General features: G+C 44.9%; 1 protein-coding gene across 1 annotated transcript; it reads right to left on the minus strand.

Moving 5' to 3' along the window:
* Nucleotides 1–11,977: 11,977 nt before the first annotated feature.
* Nucleotides 11,978–24,033, minus strand: LOC125524619 (alpha/beta hydrolase domain-containing protein 17B-like). The gene is made up of 6 exons (XM_048689661.1): nucleotides 23,547–24,033; nucleotides 13,577–13,613; nucleotides 13,032–13,268; nucleotides 12,897–12,944; nucleotides 12,303–12,784; nucleotides 11,978–12,154 (listed from the first exon to the last, which is right to left on the minus strand). Exons 1-6 carry the CDS (start codon nucleotides 23,891–23,893, stop codon nucleotides 12,073–12,075), a joined length of 1,233 nt encoding a protein of 410 aa, XP_048545618.1. The 5' UTR covers nucleotides 23,894–24,033; the 3' UTR covers nucleotides 11,978–12,072.
* Nucleotides 24,034–24,331: the final 298 nt, after the last annotated feature.

Here is a 24,331-nt window from a genome sequence, read left to right on the forward strand (position 1 = left end):
GTTGATTTCAGAAGTTAGCCTGAAGTAGTTCCTGTCGCCCCTGCCACTTCAGAAAGCCGAAGCAGTTTTTTGTTCTGGGTGCTCCTGCGAAGCTAGAGACTAGGTTGCCATTCCTGGGTCTGCCACTCTAGAAAGGTGTAACCTCTCTTTCCTCATCTGCCCTGGCGAAATTCAATAATTGATGAAACAAGAACATTATACACCAAAAGGTGCGGATCTTAAAGCGAACCAACGGTTCCGATAACCACCACCCGAGCTAGTGTGGGTAGCAAAACCATTCTCTCTCTCTCTATATATATATATATCATCGAATGTCTCACAACCACCATTATACACATACACATGTATATATATACAATTTCTCCTACATGTTGCCTTGGTGCCTTCGGAGCACGATAACAATTGGGAGTGGTTCATGGGGACGGTAGCGGGTAATAGTATTCTCCTTTGGGATCTATGACCTGGTCAAGCAAAAAACCCACTATTTCCTCTTGAAGTGCTCGTATGCGCTCCGTTGCTAGGAGCTTGTCCCGCACCTCTTTGAACTGTTAAGAAGGAGATCAATATGCATGTGTATTAGTTGTGTGACTAGATATCCATAATCATGTAAAAATTGTGAATAGTGTTCTGGCAAACGTACCCATTCCTGTCTTTGAGATTTGCTCCTTTCGAACGCCATCATGCGAATGTTCTCGAAAATGTAGTATGCACACACATCAGTCCCCGGCGCCTACTTCAGGGCATTTAAGAGAATAGAATTTAATCAGATAATAATTAATCAAGCATGATAATTAATTAATGGTATTGAAACAAGAATTAAAGAGATGGTAGCTAGTTAGTACTACTTAATTACTGACCTTGGGTCGATACCACAACGACTTCTTTCGCCATTTGCCTGCAGTCACCTTGATGATCTTTGCCCAAGCCCTGCCCGCCGGCAAAGAAAATTAATAAAGGTGTTATTAAATATAGTTGATATCAGGAAATGATGAACTAAATAGGCTGAGATATAGTTAATAATGATTGAAATTACCTGTCGAGTATCCCCTTCACGATGGTGAAGTCACTTTCTTTCTTAAGTAGTGAGTCCAGTACTTCAACTGTTCCTTCTTCAACTTTAATGTCTAACAATACCCAGTGGTAACTGCATGCGCACACGTTTGCATGTCTTAATTAAGCGGGCATGTGCATAACACTAATCAACTACCCTAAACCCTATACACTTAATTATTAACATCTAGCTAGCTAGTAAGCAAAAACAAAATTTGTACTACAAGACAGTGTGACTCACCTGAAGTTGTAAGGAAGTAGTATATCTTCATTCCTATTGGGGCGCTTCAAGAACTCTAGCATTTTATTCTCTACATCTTGTTTACAATAATCATATGTTCATGTCTGTTCATTAATGGTATTTGGGTCAATGAACCCAATGCCAGAGCATCCAGCTTTTTTCATTTCATACATCTTCATCCTGCATAATACCACAAAAAAGAATATAGTGAGGATAATTACAGGTAATGATCGATCAATGAGCACTAAATCTAGTTTGAGACTTAAATTACAGAAAGAAATCACTTACAGACAATAGCAACTAACGAGAGATTTGTCGAGTGCATCTTCATTGAATAACTGAAATAGTTCTGAATACTCAACGCACAGAGCTAGCTTATGGAAGTAATGCTCTTCCTTGACCTTCACCATGAGGGACTCTCGATTGGAACTCTTGGTAATTTTCATGTACCAATCATGCATTTCATACATTCTCGTTGGGAGGTTCTTGACCTCCTCGGGCTCGACCAAAGGTTGGCCGCGGACATATTTCCGTTTTATTTCCTCCTCTCTAAGCGGAGACATGGGTTCGATCTCGAGGAGTTGTCCAACAGTGATACTGAGCATTTGAGCCTGCATTATATGCTCCTCGGTTATTACCAGATTGCCCAGCCGGGGAACAGTTTGTCCACATCTATATAGGGTGGCGGTACTCTCATGTGTTGTTGGCACAACAGGCGGGGGGATCAACTGCGCCGCCTATTCTCTCAGCTGGGGAACGGTTTTCCCGCATTTTTTTGCCAGCTGCTTGGCTCGTTGGCACTCATATTCTGAGTCAACAGGCTTGGGAGCTGGTGGTCTAGCCATACGAATGAAGTGGTCAATCTTTTCCTCAGGCACTTTCTCCCTTGGCGGCGGTGCCGGTTTCGGTCCAAAATGGGCGTCCACTTGGGCCTGCACTATGGCTGTGTTTTGCTCCTCGATCATGTCGTAAGGCCTCTGAGGAAGAGGAGCGAGGCTTGGACCATATTTATATCGCTTGCCTCCGCCTGTACCTCCTATACTACCTCGACTCGTACCGCTACGCACCATAGCTGCGGCGGCTCTCTTCTGCGATTGCTGAGGCGGTGGAGACGGCTGACGTGGCTGAGTTGGAGAAGGAGTCTGCTCACGCATTGGTGGACTTGGAGGAGTGGGAGTCTACTGACACGGTGGTGGACTTCGAGGAGGAGTCGGCTCACGCATTCGTGGACTTGGAGGAGCGGGGGTCTGCTGACATGGTGGCGGACTTCAAGGAGGTGTCGGCTCACGCGTTTGTGGACTTGGAGGAGCGGTAGTCTGCTGACTCGGTGATGGACTTCGAGGAGGAGTCGGCTGACGGGGTGTCGGTGGCCTTCGAAAGATGATGCAATCCTTTCTCCATAGGATGATACGATGTATGGCCTCTCCTAGTGTGTGCTCGTCGTCACCTCCAGGAATGTCAAGCTCTAGCCCCGAATATTGGTCCACCACCTCATCAACCAAGACACGAGCATAGCCCGCTGGAATCAAGTTGTAATGGAAGGTTGCTTCAGGAGGATTTGTGAAAGCAACGACGTCCGCCACCTTCATGGATATGTTCTTCATTTTGAAGTGTAGCTCATAGTTAGTATTCTCCATGATGTCATCCACAGGGTATCTATCCAGCAGTGCGTCGCCCGGGGCGGAACCTACGCTGCTTCTCGGCATGGATGGGATGGTGCTATCCAATGTTGGATCATCCGCTAGCTGCTGCCGCTGCTGAGACCCCCTTTCCTGGCTAAGTGAGTCGATCTGCTGCTGCTGCCGCTGGATTTTGAGTGCCAATTCCGCGTGTGCTGATTCGAGGCCTTGAAGGCGTTCTGCTTCCTGCTTCCTCTTCTTCTCCTCCTCCATCTTCCTTCTTGCACGGCTTCTGTACTCGTTTTTCCAGTCCGAAAAGCCCTCATACCAGGGAATAACGCCCTTGCCTCGTGTTCTTCCCGGGTGTTCAGGATTTCCCAGGGCGCTGTAAGCTCGTCGTTCTCTCTGTTGGGGGTGAACACCCCCGTTCGAGCATCTTCTATTGCTTGAAGTAACTTCTCTTCGGCTCCTTTTAGACTTGCCTTCTTCGATACCAAACCTGTCTTCGGGTCCAACGCCCCCCCCCCATGCGCATAGAACCAAGTTCTGCACCTGGGGGGCAGCTCCTAGTAATTGGAGTGACCCCTGCATCTAGCATCTCTTGCTCAGACTTATTCCACTTAGGCATTGCCACCGCGTAGCCACCTGGCCCCAGCCTATGGAACTGCGTCTTTTTGCGGCATTGGCCTTGTTTTTTCTCGACCGTTCCTTAGATAATTCTGATTCCTTGAATTTCACGAAAGCGGGCCAGTGTTCTCTTTGCTTCTCCAGTGTTCCCTTGAATTCTTGAGTCTTCCTTTCTGCAGCGACGTAGTTGGCCCATACAGTTTTCTTGTGGGTGTTGAATGCAATTGCCATCTTCCTAAGAGTAGCGTCCTTGACTTTCTGCACATCTGCATCAGTGAAATGATCTGGTAGGGTGAAATGTTCTATCAGAGATTCCCAAAGCATTTTTTTTGCTCTGTCGTCGACCCAAGTAACATCTGAACGTTTATTTTTTGGCTCTTTCCATTCTTGAATGGAGATCGGGAGTTGGTGCTTCACAAGAACTCCGCACTGACGAACGAACTTGTTCACAATGTTCTTAGGCATGAGGGGTTCGCCATTAGCTTTGATGGAATCGATGTTGTACTTTACACCCTCCTTCAAATTTTTTTCCCATGCCTCGCTTTGTCCTGCTGTCTGTAGAAGCAGATTTGCTCGATCTGGAGGGCTGAAAGGAGAAAGATCGATTCGTTAGTATATCTTCAAATCAAAAAAATATGTGATGACCTCCCAGTGCCAGCCCGACGGAGCCCAATCCCGGACATGGGTCAGCCGGACGTCGTCGCGAACGGGTCGACGGCGAGGATGCGGGTCGAGCATCGTCGAGAACAAATACTATATGCCCGCAAAAAGTAACATTTTTAAATGATTGGATTGTGATAGCTAAAATTCTATATGCAAATTCTAAATTTTTCTATAACTAAAATTATAAGAAACTAAAAAAACATCGATCATCGTCTAACAATTTGACATTAATCTAATTCATCTAGCTAAAACTAATTCTAAAATTTCTAACATTTCTGTAACATTTCTAATATTTCTATAACTAAAAAACAGAAAAAATTTATAACATTTCTATATAACTAACATTTCTATAACATTTCTAATATTTCTATAACTAGAAAACAGAAAATTTCTATAACTAAAAAACTAAAAAACAATGTATGTGTGTGTGGACATGGCGGCCGGGGTAGGAGCTCACCGGCGAAGCGAGGCGACGGGGGGCAGCGAGGCGAGGCAACGAGGGGTGGTGACGGAGACGGCGACGGGTGGCGCCGACAGGGATGGCGACGACGGGGATGGGGACGGGCTGCGACGACGGGGACGGGGACGGGTCGGGCGGGGACGACGGGGCGGGGGCGGCGACGGGGACGACGGGGACGGGGACGGCCGAGGCGGCGACGACGGGGACGGGGATGGGGCGGCGACAGGGGCGTTGACGAGGGGCGGCGACGGGGGCGTCGACGGGGGCAGCGACGGGGGCGGCGACGGGGGGCGGCGGGCGACAGGGCAGAGAAGAAGAAGCTGATGAGAAACTGAATTTTTTGAAGTGTTTTCTTATATAAGATGGGCCTTTAGTACTGGTTGGAGCCACCAACCGGTACTAAAGGTCAATTTTGGCCAGGCCAAGTGGCGGGAAGCGCCCCCCTTTAGTACCGGGTGGTGGCTCCAACCGGTACTAAAGATCCCCCCTTTAGTATCGGTTGGAGCCACGACCCGGTACTAAAGGGGGTGCACTGGCGCAGGTGTGGTGCGGCAAATTTAGTCTCACCTCGCTAGTCGAGGGGCGTCCGCACTGGTTTATAAGCCCCAGTGTGGTAGCTCTCTCGAGCTCCTCTCCAAAGTAGGCATACTGGGCCTACCTGTTCTGTGCTGCCCTGTGGGCCTACTAGGCCTTTGCGGGCCTGCATCCTGGCCTGACAACATGTTAGGTTTCTAGTCGTATGCACGCCACTGTGGCATAGTAGGCAGGCTTTTATTTTTTTATTTTTTTGCTTTATTTATTTTTTAGTTGTTTTTTGCTGTATTTAGAGTTTCTTTGTGAATATTTTTGCTTTAGGTACAAAAAATTACAAACTTTCTGTTAGTGCCGGTAGTTTTCAAATTTGAATAGTTTAAATTTTGAATTATTTGTAATTTGTGTGAATCACTAGTTTGTGAATAACTTAATTTTGAAAATAGTTTTTTCAGTGATTCTTTTTTCTTATGTTTAATATTAGTGTGTTTTATCATTATATTCAATTTGGTAATGTTTAGGTTATTTAAAAAATGAAATGCCTTTGTAATAGATGAGTTTTCGTCCCAAACCCTGATACTTCGAAAGAGATTGTCCATTTTGTACACGAAGTGCATCCAGTTTTTGTCGTAACCATCTGTACTTTTTTGCACATGCTATGTGGGTGAAATTATGATACCATGCCAACTTTCAACCTTTTCTGAGTTCATTTGAAGTGTTTTTCAATTTCAGGATCATTTAGCTGAAAAAATCAGTAAATGCATGAAAGAATTTGATTGCACATAAAACTTCTTCGCGTTTCAAATGCCAAAATACATAACTACCCTAACTATTACAGAGATTCCCTCCTGGGTATGAAACACAGAAGAAAGTGATGATAGTGAAGCCGATCACATCCCAAATCTTTGGGTGTGAAACTTTTTCTTCGAGTGTGTCCCTTTACGTCGTAACCATGGAAAATCTTCATCATTTAACTGGATGCTCGGGTCAATATTCACTGTGAATGGAGCAATTGCATCAAACTTTTCATAATCTTCTGACATGTCTGTCTTGTCATCCACTCCCACGATGTTTCTCTTCCCAGAAAGAACTATGTGGCGCTTTGGCTCATCGTATGATGCATTCGCTTCCTTATCTTTTCTTTTTCTCGGCTTGGTAAACATGTCCTTCACATAGAAAACCTGTGCCACATCATTGGCTAGGACGAATGATTCGTCTGCATACGCAAGATTGTTGAGATCCACTATTGTCATTCCGTACTGCGGGTCTTCCGTTACCCCACCTCGTGTCATATTGACCCATTTGCACCGAAACAAAGGGACCTTCAAACCATGTCCATAGTCAAGTTCCCATATGTCCTCTATGTAACCATAATATGTTTCCGTTCCCGTCTTGGTTGCTGCATCAAAGCTGACACCACTGTTTTGGTTGGTGCTCTTCTTATCTTGGGCGGTCATGTAAAATGTATTCTCATTTATCTTATACCCTTTGAAAGTCATTATATTCGAAGATGGTAACTGGGACAGCGAGTACATGTCATCTTCAATAGAGGCGTCATGCATGGTACGTGTCTGCAACCAGCCGGCGAAAGTCCTCGTTTGTTCACGTGTAATCCAGTCATCAGACCGCTCCGGGTGTTTGGAGCGTAGAAAATTCTTGTGTTCGTCCATATACGGAGCCACCAAGGCGGAATTCTGTAGAACTGTGTAGTGTGGTTCAGTGAGAGAATGTCCGTCCATACATATTATTTGATCCCCTCCTAGCGTACCTTTTCCATCCAGTCTGCCCTTATACCGTGATTCAGGAACACCAATCGGCTTAAGGTCAGTAATAAAGTCAATACAAAACTCAGTGACCTCCTCATTTTCATGGCCCTTGGAGATGCTTCCTTATGGCCTAGCACGGTTATGAACATATTTATTTAAGACTCCCATGAACCTCTCAAAGGGGAACATATTGTGTAGAAATGCAGGACCCAAAACGTTAATCTCTTCGCATAGGTGAACTAGGACGTGTGTCATGATGTTGAAGAAGGATGGTGGGAACACCAACTCGAAACTGACAAGACATTGCACCAAATCATTCTCTAACCTTGGTATGATTTCTGGATCGATTACTTTCTGAGAGATTGCATTGAGGAATGCACATAGCTTCACAATGGCTAATCGAACGTTTTCTGGTAGAAGCCCCCTCAATGCAACCGGAAGTAGTTGTGTCATAATCACGTGGCAGTCATGAGACTTTAGGTTCTGGAACTTTTTCTCTGCCATATTTATTATTCCCTTTATATTCAACGAGAAGCCAGACGGTACCTTAATACTGAGCAGGCATTCAAAGAAGATTTCCTTCTCTTCTTTGGTAAGAGCGTAGCTGGCATGACCCTGATGTATGTCGTCTTTTCCGTGCATACGTTGCTGGTCCTTCCATGCCTCAGGTGTATCTTTTGTCTTCCATACACGCCCAAGAAGCCAAGCAGGGTCATGCAAAGATTCTTCGTCACGTGCATCACGTCGATTGCGGAGCGGACCTCTAGGTCTTTCCAATAGGGAAGGTCCCAAAATATAGATTTCTTCTTCCACATGGGTGAGCGTCCGTCGGCGTATTCGTAACAGGTTGTCCGCTAGGACCCTTTCCAAAGACTACCTTCAAATCCTTGACCATATCATGTACATCAGCACCAGTACGGTGGCGAGGCTTCGTCCGGTGATCCGCCTCACCTTTGAAATGCTTGCCTTTCTTTCTTATGGGATGCCTGCTCAGAAGAAATCGACGATGTCCCAGGTACACATTCTTCCTACAATTATCCAAATATATACTGTCGGTATCATTCAAACAGTGCGTGCATGCGCGGTATCCCTTGTTTGTCTGTCCTGAAAGGTTACTGAGAGCAGGCCAATCATTGATGGTCACAAACAGCAACACCTTTAGGTCAAATTCTTCCTGTGCGTGCTCATCCCACGCACGTACACCTGTTCCATTCCACAGCTGTAAGAGTTCTTCAACTAATGGCCTTAGGTACACATCAATGTCGTTGCCGGGTTGCTTAGGGCCTTGGATGATCACTGGCATCATAATGAACTTCCGCTTCATGCACAACCAAGGAGGAAGGTTATACAAATATAGAGTCACGGGCCAGGTGCTATGGTTGCTGCTCTGCTCCCCAAAAGGATTAATGCCATCTGCGCTTAGACCAAACTACACGTTCCTTGCGTCACCTGCAAACTCCTTCCTGTACTTTCTCTCGATTTTTCTCCACTACGACCTGTCAGCGGGTACTCTCAACTTTCCGTCTTTCTTATGGTCTTCTCTGTGCCATCGCATCGCATGCTCTTTGTTTTGGAACAAACATTTCAACCGTGGTATTATAGGGACATACCACATCACCTTGGCAGGAATCTTCTTCCTGGGGCGCTCGCCCTCGACATCACCAGGGTCATCGCGGCTGATTTTATAGCGTAATGCACCGCATACCGGGCAAGTGTTCAAATCCTCGTACTCACCGCGGTAGAGGATGCAGTCATTAGGGCATGCATGTATCTTCTGCACCTCTAACCCTAGAGGGCAGACATCCTTCTTTGCTTCGTACGTACTCTCAGGCAATTCGTTGTCCTTTGGAAGCATATTCTTTATCATTACCAGCAACTTTCCAAATCCCTTGTCATATACATCATTCTCTGCCTTCCATTGCAGCAATTCCACTGTGGTGCCCAACTTTTTCTTGTCAGCTTCGCAATTCGGGTACAACAATTTTTTGTGATCCTCTAACATGCGCTGCAACTTTTTCTTCTCCAAATCACTTGCGCAGTTTCTCTTTGCATCAGCAATGGCCCGACCTAGATCATCGGCGGGCTCATCTGATGCCTCTTCTTTAGCTTCTTCCCGCACTGCCGGCTCAGCTTCTTCCCCCATTGTTGTATCATCGTATTCAGGGAACCCATGGCTAGGATAGTTGTCGTCATCCTCTTCTTCTTCATTGTCTTCCATCATAACCCCTCTTTCTCCGTGCTTGGTCCAAACATTATAGTGGGGCATGAAACCGGACTCAAACAGGTGGACGTGAATGATTCTTGACTTAGAGTAATTGTGATCATTCTTACAGCCAGCACATGGACAAGGCATAAAACCATCTGCCCGCTTGTTTGCCTCGGCCGCAAGCAGAAAAGTATGCACGCCATTAATGAACTCGGGAGAGCATCGGTCATCATACATCCATTGTCGGCTCATCTTCATTACAAAACACCAAAAAGACCAAATTAATACAAGTTCATACATATATAAAGTTCATACAACACTTAAATGCAACAAACAAATAACTCTCTAGCTAAAGCATTTAAATGCAACAACAAATGCGATCAAGATCGCAACTAAGGTAACAATTGATCCAACAGCATAATGATACCAAGCCTCACTATCAATGGCATATTTTCTAATCTTTCTAATCTTCAAGCGCATTTTCTCCATCTTGATCTTGTGATCATCGACGACATCGGCAACATGCAACTCCAATTCCATCTTCTCCCCCTCAATTCTTTTTAATTTTTCTTTCAAATAATCGTTTTCTCTTTCAACTAAATTTAACCTCTCGACAATATGGTCGGTTGGAATTTCCGGTTCATATACCTCCTACATAAAAATATCTATGTCAACTTGATGGGCATAAGTTGTCATAAACACGAAATGCAACAAATAGTTTTAAAAGAGGATATACCACATCCGAATCATAACAAGGATGAGGGCCGACGAGGACGGATATCAAAACCATGGCACTATGTATAACAAACAACGTACGGGTAAGATAATTATACGAGTAACTATATATCCAAATCACACAAACATTAATTTTTTATATAAAACATTCGTGAACAAGAGGCTCACCACAAGGTGGTGCCGGCGACGGGATGGTGCGGGCGATCGACGGTGGTTACGACGGAGATTTAGAAGGCACTAAGTAAACCACACCTACATATGCAAACTAAGTGTTATTTTTGACCTCAAATTGCATATAAATCAAATACTAGCACATATAATTCCTCCCAAATTACTAAACTCACAAATTAATCACTATATAAAGCATTGGAAGAGCTAATCTAGCAATGAGAGATGAAAGGACAAAGTTGCTAACCTTTGTGATCATTTGAATGGATGGGGGCCTTCAAATCTTGACAAATTTTGGGCAAAATGTGTGATGAGCTCGAGAGGAAGAGGGGAAGAACAGAGAGGAGAGGGGAAAGGGGAAGAACAGAGCGAGCTCGGGTGGACGAAGGGTTTATGTAGGACGACCTTTAGTACCGATTTGTGACATGAACTGGTACTAAAGGTGCTGGAGGGGCCCCTGACTGACAACATCCTGCCACCACTCTCTTAAGTACCGGTTTGTGCCACGAACCGGTGCTAAAGGTTCGCCATGAACCGGTACTAATGAGAGCGGCCCGGCTAGCCGTTGGAACCGGCACTAATGGACACATTAGTGCCGGCTCAAATTCAAACCGGCACTATCACATTTGACCCTTTTTCTACTAGTGGTGAAAGGATAAGTTTGCAAAGATAAAACTAGATGTACTTAGCGAGAATAAAACTATGAGTAATTTGCAAGATAATAAAATTTAGTTGTTTAGTAGAAAGATTTTTGTAACACAAGAGAAGGATTTGTCCATAGGCAATAGATAACTGAACCGGTAATCATTATCGCAATTTTATATGAGGGAGAGACCTGAGCTAACATACTTTCCGTACTTGAATCATATGCACTTATGATTGGAACTCTAGCAAGCATCCGCAACTACTAAAGATCATTAAAGTAAAACCCAACCATAGCATTAAGTAACAAGTCCTCTTTACTCCCATATGCAACAACCCTAAAATAAAACAGAGAGCACCATAGTACAACACCAAAATAAAACACATAACTCAAACCAATCACAATCATCAATCAACTCATAGGACAAAACGAATCTACTCAAACATCATAGGATAGCCATACATCATTGAAAAATAATATATAGCGTTAAGCGCCATGTTTAAGTAAAGATTACAACAGGGAGAAGAGGTGTTACACCGCTGCATAGAGGGGGAGAGAGTTGGTGATGACGGCAGCGAAGTTGTTGATGTAGATCACCGTCACAATGGTTGCCTCGGTGGCACTTTGGCGCCCCCGGGAGAGGGGGAGAGAGCCCCCTCCTTCTTCTTCTGTGGCCTCCCCCTTAGAGTCCCGCTCGTATTCGAGTAGGTAAATGATAAAAAGATGAAAAAAAATAAAAAAAAATTGACAGATGACTACTGCTCGGCAGATATGTTGGCATTTGCAAAGCATAGGATTGCCCAATCTGTATACTCCGCCCAAGAGGGATAATGCTGATCTGCACTAATACACAGAAGAATTGTAGCAGTTGATTTGGGCCCTTAGACTTTGATTGGATGGTGGAGATTTGTCCTTAACGCATTTCTGCGTCCTAGTGGCACCTACTACGCTCAACCTGGTATTTGCAGGACGACGGGAAAGTAGCAGGAAAAAGTGGTATACTTCGTTTCAAGCAACACATATGTACTCCCTTCGTTCCTAAATATTTGTTCTTCTAGACATTTCAAATGACTACTACATACGGATGTATGTAGACATATTTTAGAGTGTAGACTCACTCATTTTGCTCTGTATGTAGTTACTTGTTGAAATGACTAGAAAGACAAGTATTTAGGAACGGAGGGAGTAGTATTTACAAGATAGAATAAAGCTCAATTCAAGTAGTTGCACTATATTTATCTTTGCTGTTCGTGAACAATTTTACAATTTTCATCAGCAAGAGCACACAAACCATTGTTGACTCTGCCGCTGCAAAGAGAAACAAAACGATTCTATAACTACATATGAAAAACCACTCACTGACTCAGCAAGCCTCGGTTTTTCGAGAAGGCTCTTTGAAGCAATCAACATTGCAGAGGCCCATTGATCTAATCATCTCGCCAAGCCTGCCAAAGATTCCCAAAGGTCAATGCAAAAAAAAAAAAATGTGAATCATACAAAATTTGTTTTGCCCTCAAAAAATGATTGTTACATAGTCTATGCTGATCCAGTACTCTGCATGATGGTGCAAGAGGAGGCTGAGGGAGGACCAACCTGTCAATGCTTTTCCTTGGTTTGTCTGTCCGTTCATTTTCATCTCTTGTCCTGTCAAATGTATCGACACTTCTCCTTGATCTCTCCTTATGTGTGATGGACCTTGCCTTTTCCCTGACGTCTGTACTTCGACGGTGTTTATCTACACATTCAGTGCTCAGCCTAGGAGGCTGCTCATGCCTTGAGCTCTTCCTCGATGGCTCTAACCTCTGCGAGGTCATCAAATGCGCCTCAGAAAGAGCGGCGCTATCTGAAGGTTTTTCATTTCCAGCTAGCAACTTCTCACTCTCAGGTGCTGCTTCTTTTCCAGCAGGCAACTTCTCTACAGCTGACAGAAACTTCTTCAGATGCCTTATGTACACTGGGAAGGTCTCCAAGTTACAGTGGTCGCCTCCCTCGATCCACAGAGGCTCATACTTCTGTTGACTCAGCTCCCATATCCGCTTTCCATGGGAAAAATCAACAACATCGTCACTTGTACCCTGAGAAGAAAGGGAAACAGGCCACCAGGTTTATCTGAAGCTATGCACGGATTACACAAGGAGCATATCAGATATCACTACAATGTGTGGATGTATTTAATTCCAAACTTACATGAATCACCAGAACAGGGCATTTAACAAGGGGAATTTTCTCAATGTTCTGTAACAAAGCAAATGTCTGTTAGTGTAGACAAAGCATGTGAGGTCTTTCAGTATTTCTCTTGATAGTTCAGCTAGTGAAGCAAACCTTATATATGTCAAACCAGTATGTTTTCTTCACAGAATACATGACACGTAGGCCAGAAAGTATGGGACTATGCAGAACAACTGCTCTTATGTGATGCAAGTGAGCAGCTAAATCAACAGTGGGGCCACTACCGACAGATTGACCATAAAGAACAATGTCTTCTTCCCTAGTCCCATAAACCTCCACAAGGCATTTATATGCAGACTCTATGTCAGCAAATGTATTAGCTTCACTTGCCTGAAAATGGAAGGCGCAGAAAGATTGTCTCAACAGAGTTTATTTTTCTAACCATGAGATAAACACATGGGATGGAACAATCTTCCATAAAAACAAATGGAATTAGCCAAATGCAAAAAAGGATCCCTTAACAGAAGCACTCACATGGGAATCAGACTTGTGGCCTCTCCCATGACAAGAATATTAAGCTATTAAATGATTTCCACCTGCCTAAAACCTTTTTTAACTACTCTAGTATAAGCAGGTATTGCTCCTCTAGCGACATGATAGAGCATTAGTTTCAAGAAAGAGCAGAAAGTATTATTAACCTTGCCTGATGACCGTCCATAACCAGAATAATCATACCTGCGAAAATTGAGCAAATTATTATCAAGGCACCAAAATGAGGTGTTGATACATCAATGATCAATGCTACTATTAAAAGTTGTAAAATGGAGAATAATACAAGGCTTGCTAAGGCATCAAGGAGAACGTAGGCTTGTAGCATTGGAGCATCATTTAAGTAGCTTACCTAGAATGACCAAATCTTCACAGAGGTGAGTTGTATATGCCATGCAATGATAAAGCCATTTACACAATGGGCACCCAATTCACTAGTCAACAGGTCAGGCTAACATAAAAGGCAGAGTAACAGTCTTTGAACATCTGTTCAAATTTTACGCAGCCAGCTTTAGTCTGTTATAAGCTGCAAACCTCTGACCGATGAAAATTTACTGCAAAAGGGTCGGTTTTTGTACTAATTAATCCAACCAAAATCTTGAATGCATCATGCAGACTGCACATCACCCCTATTGGACTATTTATCCTACATTAGGCATTCATCCATTATTATAAATTAAGAGGATATGCAACTTAGATAGGTGAAATACTTGTCTTAAGGGTGAAATCAGGAAAACTGCAACTGAAGGCATTTTAAGTCAGTATCACGTATAATTTCAGCTCAGATGGCATCAGAATAAACACTGTGGGTGGGAAGATTGTCCAAACCAATTTCAATTTGGTGAAGAGCCAGAGTGCACATTTGCTAGAAACCAAAATTGTTGGCTTTCCATCAATTTTGGTATTTTGATGTAATCGTGTGCTCTAATTTGGGAGTAACAATAACTGGCACACTGACCTTATATGTTGGCTCAGCATTTTGCTTTTAATTGTAGTTACACTAGAAGATAACTGTGCATTGCAGTGGGATTTTAGCACAAAATGGAAAGGCAGAGGTTTTACTAATTCCTTGAATGAGACAGCCGCGTAGGAGCACACGGAGAAATAAGCAATAAATGGCTAGCTGGTATTAGCTTTATAAGAAACTAGTATTATAGCCCGCGCTTCGCCCCAGTTCTTTTGGATATTGACAACGAAAATCCTATTCCTATGTGCAAGTTACTAAAAGAACTCTGTGTACTACTTCATTTGGATCATAATCACCCCCATGATTTTAGCTAACCGTTTCCAGATTTGACTAGTACGTAAACTTTTTGTAAAACCCGTATGTATGAATAGCATTGCTCTATTGACAATATGTTTATACTAGCAACACTAATAAATGTATAATTAGTCTATACGGTCTGTTATGGCGCCGTAAACAAAACATGTCTTTTCAGATATAAAGTTTTATTCCTACATAATAATGGTATAATATACGCCCCTTCATAAAACTAAATAAATGAAGATTGAGATGTCTTTTCATGTGAAAGGGCATTTCCCTTCTTTATGTTTTAGATGATGATGACAACCCTTTGTGGTCTAATCGTGTGCTATATGTTTCAGGTTCTCGATGCTTAGGCTTACATCGGATTGCTATTGCCTCTCGAAGGAAAAGATCGAAGACATGTCCTCTACGCTTTTATTTTCTTTGGTCGTAGAGTACCCGTACTATCAAGAGGGAATCCTCATTAAGAAGCTCTGGGGGAATCAGTTCACGTACACTTTTCTCACCCTTTCTTTGCCTTCCTCAGGTGTGTGTGGGAGAGAGAGTTTTCCTTGCCTCTTCCCCTCTTTTCTGCTCACTGTCTGCCCAGCGGTTGTACCGCTCTCTGGAGCGGTTGTACCGCTGGGTCTTGTCGCTCACCAGCTTTGCTCGAGCGGTTGTACCGCTGCCTCCGGACGGTGGTACCGCCACCATGCTCTGCAACATCTGGGGCGGTGGTTCCGTCCATGCACCGGTCAAGTACCGCTCTCGCTTCTGGTTTGATGCAGTTCTTGGGCGGTAGTGGCCCGGTTGGTCCGGTCGTTCCACGATGACCGGTACCACCGATGGTCCGAGCGGTTCTTCCGCTCAGTACTTAGCCGCCCAAGAGCTCAAGGCCATGCAGTTGTTCCGGCTAGGCACTGCCCAAGTACCGGTCAAGCTCCTGTTTTGATGCGGTGGTTGTGCGGTAACCAGGCGGTTAGTCCGGTTATTTTTCTTAGCCGGTACTACCGCCCGCCTGTCCGGTTGTACCGCTTGGTAGGGTTCTGCAGTTACACCATGAGTCCCGGTTGTACCGGGACGAGGACCGGTTGTACCGCTGCAGTGCAAAAAACGCAGTAACGGTTGGAAATGTGGGGTGACTATTTAAGAGGGCTTCTCCCACCTACCACTCCCACCTTTGACCTCTCTCACTCCACCATTAATGCCCTTCAAGCTCTCTTGCCCGATCTCTCTCTCTAGCCACTCAAACTTATTGATTTGCTAAGGATTGAAGGAGGAGACCTAGATCTACACTTCCACCAAAGGATATTTGCTTCCCCCATACTTTCCTGTGTGGATTTTGTTACTCTTGGGTGTTTGAGCACCCTAGACGGTTGAGGTCACCTTGGAGCCATATTCCATTGTGGTGAAGCTTCGTGGTTTTTGTTGGGAGCCGCCTCCAATTAAGTTGTGGAGAGAGCCCCAACCTTGTTTGTAAAGATTCGGTCGCCGCCTTCAAGGGCACCAATAGTGGAATCACGGCATCTCGGATTGTGTGAGGGCGTGAGGAGAATACGGTGGCCCTAGTGGCTTCTTGGGGAGCATTGTGCCTCCACACCGCTCCAACGAAGACGTACTTCCTCTCAAAGGGAAGGAACTTCGGCAACACATCCTCGTCTCCACCGTCTCCACTCTTGGTTATCTCGTGCCTTTATTTGAGCAAGCTTACTTGTTTCATATCTCTTGCTTGCTTGTGTACCTATCCTCGTTGCATCATATAGGTTGCTCACCTAGTTGCATATCTAGACAACCTACTTTGATGCAAAGTTTAAATTGTTAAAGAAAAGCTAAAAATTGTTAGTTGCCTATTCACCCCCCTCTAGTCAACCATATCGATCCTTTCATCATGATAAAACATAAACCCAATATTATAACTCCATCGATTTTGTGTATAATCAAAGCCCATCTCGAGTTTCTAATGTCTAAGGATTGCGCGGCTGCGAGGCGGGTGGCAGCGCGTCCGTCTTGGATCTGGCGCTGGGATCCGGGTGGGTGGCGTGGGTGGGGCGGCGGCGCGCGGAGGTCCGGCACATGGTAGTGGCCTCCCAGGGGCACGGCGGCTACACGGTGGCTTGGCGGATCTGCCTGCGGCGACGGCCGGCTTTTCTCCGGCACCAGCTCGTTTGCGGTCAAACCGCTTCGACCTTCGCTCCATCTCCTTGTCGTCCGGGCAATACTTCAATCCAAGGGCTGGCCCTCTCCCAGCTGCGGTCCATCGCTCGTCTTGCGCTCGGGGCTGCAGGACGGGACAATGGACGCTAGCTTTGGCTGGCCTATTGGATCTCGGCGCTGGGGGCCGTCCAGGGGTGCAAAAGGCGGGGCCTTTCCGCTCGTCTCTTCGGTTGGGGTAGCGACAGGTCTCGGGTCAGGTGGTGCCTAGGTCTTGGATGCCGGGGCGGCGGCCCTGGTGGTGGTAGCGCGGTGCTTCTGGGCAGAGCCCGCGACTTGGTGCTGCCCGGTGGCCATGGCCATGCAGGCGGCGTGGCAGCCGGGGTGTGGCGTTCGGTGGCGGTGAGTGTTGGCCAGGGTGAAAACCTGTTCTTTCTTCGGACAGACCGGCGGCGGCGAAACTCGTTCCCTTCTTGAAGGCGTCGTCGTGGCTCTCATCGCCCATCGTGTTGCTCCAGGGGAAACTCTGATCCTCGGATCGAGCAGTGGCGGCACTCCAGTGCCGTATCCTTCCTGAAGGTGCCGCCTTGGAGCCCACGGATCATCGTATGCGGCTTCATCTCTTCGTAGATAGGGATGGTGTTGTTGCGCTCAGCGCCTGTGTATCATGCCTTGGGTGTGTGCGTTTGTTGTGATGGCATGCGTTTGTATCGGGATGTTGGTGATCATTGCTTTATATATAAAGCGGGCCAGAAGCCTTTTTCGGTAAATATTTTGACTTAGCTTGATCTAGTAATACGAACCCAAAATATTATAGTTCCATCAATTTGTGTGATTATTAACTTGTAGATTAGTAATGCATGCCTTCATACCCTGTATTATGAGAGTATCCAATGCACCCGAGCCTGTGGTGCTCCAGGTGTACCCAGTCTCAGTGCACTCATCCAGAAGTCGAAAAACATTCTGTGGAAAAAGAAATAGCGTGTGAGCACAATATACACCGACCATGCTAGAATTTCAATTCAAAACTTAAAACACAACTCAAGAACTCTAAAAAGACGAATCTCTTAGTGAATAGTTGCTACTCTAAATTGGGGTTTGAATTGGCCCATTATCTCAATTGATAGTGTATTTGTCATCTTTGTTTTTTTCTTTTTGGATGATCTTTGTTTCACAAGTTATGTTTCAAATTTGGATTTAGTAGAATGTTACGTTGTCACTGTGTCTATGCACTCTATTTTTTTGTTGAGCTCTTTGAAGTTCTAAAGATGGTTGCACCAGAAGCTCTGGTGCACTGAATACGTTCTCACCATAGTATTAGCCCACGGTTTTTTAGATGACCCATGTTGTTTTCATTTGTCATCAGGTGCAGGCTGCTCATGGTGAAGGCTAATAGCCTTAAACTGAGTTTGTTACGTGTGTTGAACCCGCCAACACTCTTGCCATGTCATAATCAAACACAAGAACAGAGTTATACCATGTATCTTTCGGAAAAGATAAACTGAATGAGTTAAAAAAGGAAGTATTACGAAGCTTCAGGCCAAAGGGTGTCAGGTGCAGAGTGTAGTTCAGTTATCTATTCTGAAGATTCAGTTATCATGCGGCTGGGACGCTTCAGAGTTAGGAAGATCGGACGGCTCGCATCGCTTGCCTGTCACTGTACCGTTCCACCCGGTTGCTTGTTACTGTTTCCCGTTTAGCTCGTGTCATGGCTATATAAGAGCCTGCGCAGAGCGTGTGTAAGCATGGAATCATTATGAGACTTATCTCTAAACAGTGTAAACCTAAACATTCCTCGGAGAGGTATATTCTATAGCATATTCAATATCCTCAGTTCCAGATCGAAACCCTAGCACGTGTTCATCCCCAAAATTCCCCAGATCCACTCATCTGGTCATGACAATTGGCATCATGAGCCATACGTTCTCTCGGCGGCGCGATCGCAAGGCGCAGTGCTGAAATTTTTTCCCTCCCTTTCCCACCCTGATTCAGAGGCGTTGGCGGCGTTCGGCGGCGGTGAAGGCGGCGCAGGCGGCGGAGCAAATTCGTCGGCAGCTTGGACGGCAGTACTGGTTGCCAGAACACACTGTTCTGGTGGTGAAATTCCAGGTACGTGCCCGGGTGGTGCTGATTTGGAGGCGGATTTCTGTGGCGGCATCAGGATCTAGTAAGTGGTTCTGGTTGCTGCCTTGTTGCGGTAGTAAAATTCCTCTCCACTGAATTAGATCATGGGGCGATCGAAGCAGAGTATCGACGACACAGAGCTCGCTGAATTGCTTCATCTCAAAGAAGATGTGCTGGCAAATCGTGAGGAGACCACAGGTTTGCGTGATGAAGTTGATTTGCTGAGGAAGGAAGTTCAGATCTCAAACTCCAAGCATGAGGAAATGAATAGAGTCTTGTCCACAGTGCAGACAGCAGTTTTTTCTCTCAGTGAGCAACTATCTACCATTACAGATGTGCTCAAGACACTTGGCACTCAAGGGGTTTCAGGCTCAGCTCAGCAAATTCCAAGACCCACGGATCAACCAGTTACCAGAGTGGAACAGCCTGTTGCAAACCAACAATTGTCAGAACAACTAAAGGAGGCAACAGATCCAGCTACAAGACCACTAACTGAAGAATTGAGGAAGCGTCTTTTGTTGGAACAAGAGAAAACTAGACAGTTTACTCTCTTCAATGCTGCAAGACTGCCACCTATTCAGGTGGGACAGAAATCAGGCCCTCCTGGTTTTAACAGGACTAATCCTCAGGAGAATCAGTCTGAAGCTGCAAGTCCTACTGCTCAAATGAAAACTGCCTGAACCACAGCTTTTCCCCTGGCAAATTCACCAGAAGTAAATGTGATTTGGGATGAGTACTACAAGAATTATGAAAAGGAAATGAGAACACAATTTGTCAAAAACAAAACCAAGGGCCCTAGAATGGAATTTCCTAGATTTGATGGGGACAATCCTGGTGGATGGATCAGACAGTGTGAGAAGTATTTTCAAACGTCTGGTGCACCTAGTGATTATAAAGTGTCACTTGCACAACTTTATTTCGTTGACAGAGCTGATGTATGGTTGAGGAGATCAGGTCTACTGAAGAAACACCCTACTTGGTCACAATTCTGTGATGAAGTGCTCAAGAGGTTCTCTCCTACAAGCTCCTATGATCTAGCTGATAGATTTAATGCTTTCAAGCAAGGAAATATGTCTATATCTGAATATACAGACCAGTTTGAGTCCTTGATGGGAGAAATGCAAGAAGAAAATCCTTCATTATCCGAACAGTGGTTTATAAAATGCTATGTCAATGGCATGAGATCTCACATCAAATTTCAGCTTAGACTTTTAAGACCTCCCATATTAACTGAAGCATATTGGCTAGCTGTAGATATGGAGCAGTCTCTTCCTCCAAAGAAATCAAACTTCCAAAGTAGTTATCAGAAGAATAACTACAACTCTTTCAAAACTCCAGGGTTTGAAACAATGTTTCCTGAACAAAAACTTCCTGCAACAGCACAGAAGGCAAGAGAGCCTCGAAAGTGTTGGAGATGTGGTGATAACTGGTTTCATGGGCACAACTGCAAACAAGCCCCTGTTATAAACATGTTAACAGGGGAAGAACCGACAGATCAAGGTGAAGAACAGGACTCTGGGTCAGAAGAGGAACAAGAGAATGCACCTGCTGCACAAGACAAATGCATGAGAATATCTGCTCAAGCACCCTGATAGTGTTAATACTATTTCTATCCTGATTCAAGTTGGAGGAAAACAGGCTGTTGCTCTTGTGGATTCTGGAAGCAATTCTACTTTCATGAACCTCCAATTTGCTCCCAAAACTTCTTGCACCATTTTGAAGGACAAAAGCAGATCAGTAGCAGTAGCTGGTGGGGGCAAGTTATGGTCTGGAGCTTACATCCCAAACACATATTTTACTGCAGCAAAACAGAAATTTCTTCAAACTTTCAGAATCCGGGAAATTCCTGGTCATGATGTAGTTTTGGGATGTGATTGGTTAGCTAAACATAGCCCTACATCTTTTGATCACATACAAAGATCAATCACTGTTTATAAGGACAGACAACTACCTGTCACTATTCCTGCCTGTGACACTCTTGCCAATGCTATTGAAGTGGATGAGAAGGAAATGAACAAACTCATTCTTAAGGGGGCACCTGGTTTTGCATTGTACCTGATAAACAATACAAGGGACAAGCCTAAGAAAAATACAGATATTGCTATTGCTGAACCTACAGAAGACTGCACCTACAATAATCAGAGGCCGTACCCCAGCAATTCGGGGCCCGAAGCGAAGTCACAATTTAGGACCCATGTATAAGAATATCAATTAGGCCATTAAAAATATTTTTTATTAATAGTACGAATTTCTCAAAGAACTAAATCATACCAAAAGAAAATTCTCAGAACTTTGAGCTACAAGTCTATCGCATTTATTCTCAACATAAATGTTGTCAACATTACCATCAACATTAGCATCTACTATATGAGATGTTGGCAGCCTTTTTTTTCCCTCTTTGCAGTTTAATGTTTCAGTCTTTAATCCCCTGATTTCCTTAGGCTATAATCGCCTGATGAGTACTGATATATGCAGTACTTATACAAAATTGGGGGCCTTGTGCAGCGGCTCCGCTTGCACATGTGCATGTACGGGCCTGACCAACACACTTGAGCATGGATTTTATTGAAGGATTGCCAAAGTCACAAGGGAAGGAAGTAATCTTTGTTGTTGTGGACAGATTAACAAAGTTTGCACATTTCCTTTCTCTATCACACCCTTTCACTGTCAAGACAGTGGCTCGGGTATTCATTGATAACATCATTAAACTGCATGGTCCTCCTATTGACATAGTATCTGATAGGGACAGAATCTTTGCTAGTCAGCTCTGGAAAGACATTTTCTCTGCACTGAAAATTGAACTCAGATATAGTTCTACTTATCACCCTCAATCAGATGGCAGACCGAGAGGGTCAACCAATGCTTTGAAAACTACTTAAGATGTTTAACATCATCTCATCCAACTCTGTGGGTGAAACACCTACCAATGGCAGAATACTGGTACAACAGTTGCTTTCATTCTTCTCGGCAAAAGACACCATTTGAAGCTCTTTATGGTTATCCACCTCCACAAATCAGTGAATATGTCATACATGATAATGAGGCCAAGGAATTGTTAACTGACAGACAACAGCTGTTGTCTAATCTGAGAAGCAACTTGCAGAAAGCACAAGAGCGGATGAACAAGTTTGCTGACAGAAAACATACTGAACAAGTTTTTCAGGAGGGTGACATGGTCTATCTAAAGATGCAACCATATCGTTTAAATGCCTTTGGAGTTAAATCTCACATTAAACTCCAAAGCAAGTTCTATGGCCCTTTTCGAGTGCTCCACAAAGTGGGAAATGTTGCTTATCACCTTCTGCTTCCAGCTGGGACCAAGATCCATCCAGTTTTTCATGTCAGACAGCTCAAGGGTCATATTTGTCCCAATGTAGTTCCTTGTGCAGATTTACGGTTGGTGACCGATAAGGGTAGCATCAAACAAGAACCGGTGCTGGAGTTACAGACACGCCAGATTCCAAGAAACAACCTACCTGTGGTTCAATGGCTGGTACAATGGGAAAACCTTCCTCCGGGCGACTCCACTTGGGAAGATGCGGATTTTATTAAGCACACATTCCCTGCATTTTTCAAACAAACAGTCGAAGGCTGGCGTCATGGCTGTTTAGTACTCCTTGAGGACAAGTTCGTTTCTTCGGAGGGGCATTGTCAGGTGCAGAGTGCAGTTCAGTTATCTATTCTGAAGATTCAGTTATCATGCGGCTGGGATGCTTCAGAGTTAGGAAGATCGGACGGCTCGCATCGCTCACCTGTCACTGTACCGTTTCACCTGGTTGCTTGTTACTGTTTCCCGTTTAGCTAGTGCCATGGCTATATAAGAGCCTGCGTAGAGCGCGTGTAAGCATGGAATCATTCTGAGACTTATCTCTAAACAATGTATACCTAAACATTCCTCTGAGAGGTATATTCTATAGCATATTCTATATCCTCACTTCCAGATCGAAACCCTAGCGTGTGTTCATCCCCAAAATTCCCCAGATCCACTCGTCTGGTCGTGACAAAGGGTCTTGATGTTCTTGTCGAGCCTTATTGATCACGGTCCTTATAGCCCCGTTGCAACTCACGGACAAGTACCTATGTTTCTGTAAATAAAATGAATTCTGCGATAGAAATGTAATTTAATATATATAGGTCATGGCCATTATAGCCACCGGCCACAACCAAATATAATATTCCCTCCGTCCGAAAATACTTGTCATCAAAATGGATAAAAAGGGATGTATCTAGAACTAAAATACGTCTAGATACATCCCATTTTATTCATTTTGATGACAAGTATTTTCGGACAGAGGAAGCACCAAGTACTTTCTATAAACGAAAAAAAATCAGAAACAACAAACTACTCCCTCCGTCTCACAATATAAGATCGTTTTTCAAGCTAAAATAGGGAGACATATTTTATTGTGGACGGAGGGAGTAGTTTTTTTTCTGATAAATTCCCAAGGCACTACTTTTAGCGTGCACGACCACTCATGCATCAAGTCAGAATCTAACCATTTGCTCCTAAGATGACCCAATCACTGAAGATTCTTGCTCCCTCAACTAATGCAAATCAAGATGAGATAAATGGGCCAAGTGAAGACACGAACACTTACCCCATGATGTTGACGTGGAGGCGAGCGCTGAACTCTATGAAGAGCTCATACATCTTGCCGAGGTCAGCGGCATTGCCGTGCGAGTACAGCACGGTGAGACTCGCCTTGGGACACCCTACATACATGGCAATGATCTCCGTGCCCCGCCGCGTCCGGAGGCGACGTGCCTCCACCCCCTCCCTCCACAGAACCCCCGTCATCAACACCCTCCTAGAAAGTGCTGCAGCGTCACTCCCCGCCGGGGCCACGCCCGGCGGAGGCGGCTCCTCGTCCACCACGCCGTAAGACGGTGGGTCGGGCGGGAAGAAGGCGAACTTAGCGGCCACCGAGGACGTCACACCACCCATATTCACTGACCTCAGACCTGCGGCGGCAGCGGCATTAGGGTTGAACTCTCCGGTCTGGGAAGGTGGAGGCGCCAGAGCAGGCGCGTGGCCGTGGAAGTCGACTTGTTTCAGGGGCTTTAAAGAAAAAGGTTTGGTGCCGGGGCTTCTTTCTTGGGCGGGGCACCAAATTCATGTATCTTTATCAATTAACCAATTTCTTAACGCTGAGGGGCTATATGGTGTTAGGGTATCGGGCGATCTATCTCTCAATTACAGATACAAGCTCGAATTCGGATACAATTAGCCAAGCTGTTCTTGTGAGGAGAAGGGGGGTGAGGAAGAGAGAGCCACCGCCGTTCTGATCCTACTGGATGCCTTCCTCGACTCGCTGGTGGGTGTAAGTAGGTGGCGACACCGGGCCAACCCTAGCGAGTCCAGTCTGGCCCAACGAACCTCCTG

This window comes from Triticum urartu, chromosome 7 (assembly GCF_003073215.2).
Source record: "Triticum urartu cultivar G1812 chromosome 7, Tu2.1, whole genome shotgun sequence".
Taxonomy (NCBI): domain Eukaryota; kingdom Viridiplantae; phylum Streptophyta; class Magnoliopsida; order Poales; family Poaceae; genus Triticum; species Triticum urartu.

Bases quoted from the DNA above. Each gene is read 5' to 3' on its own strand.
- LOC125524619 (XM_048689661.1), bottom strand. From the start codon at position 23,893: ATGGGTGGTGTGACGTCCTCGGTGGCCGCTAAGTTCGCCTTCTTCCCG. The intron at 13,269-13,576 runs GTTAATAATACT...TTCCATTTTCAG, and splicing joins ATGGACGGTCATCAGGCAAG to GCAAGTGAAGCTAATACATT. The intron at 12,155-12,302 runs GTTGGTCCTCCC...AATCTTTGGCAG, and splicing joins CCAAGGAAAAGCATTGACAG to GCTTGGCGAGATGATTAGAT.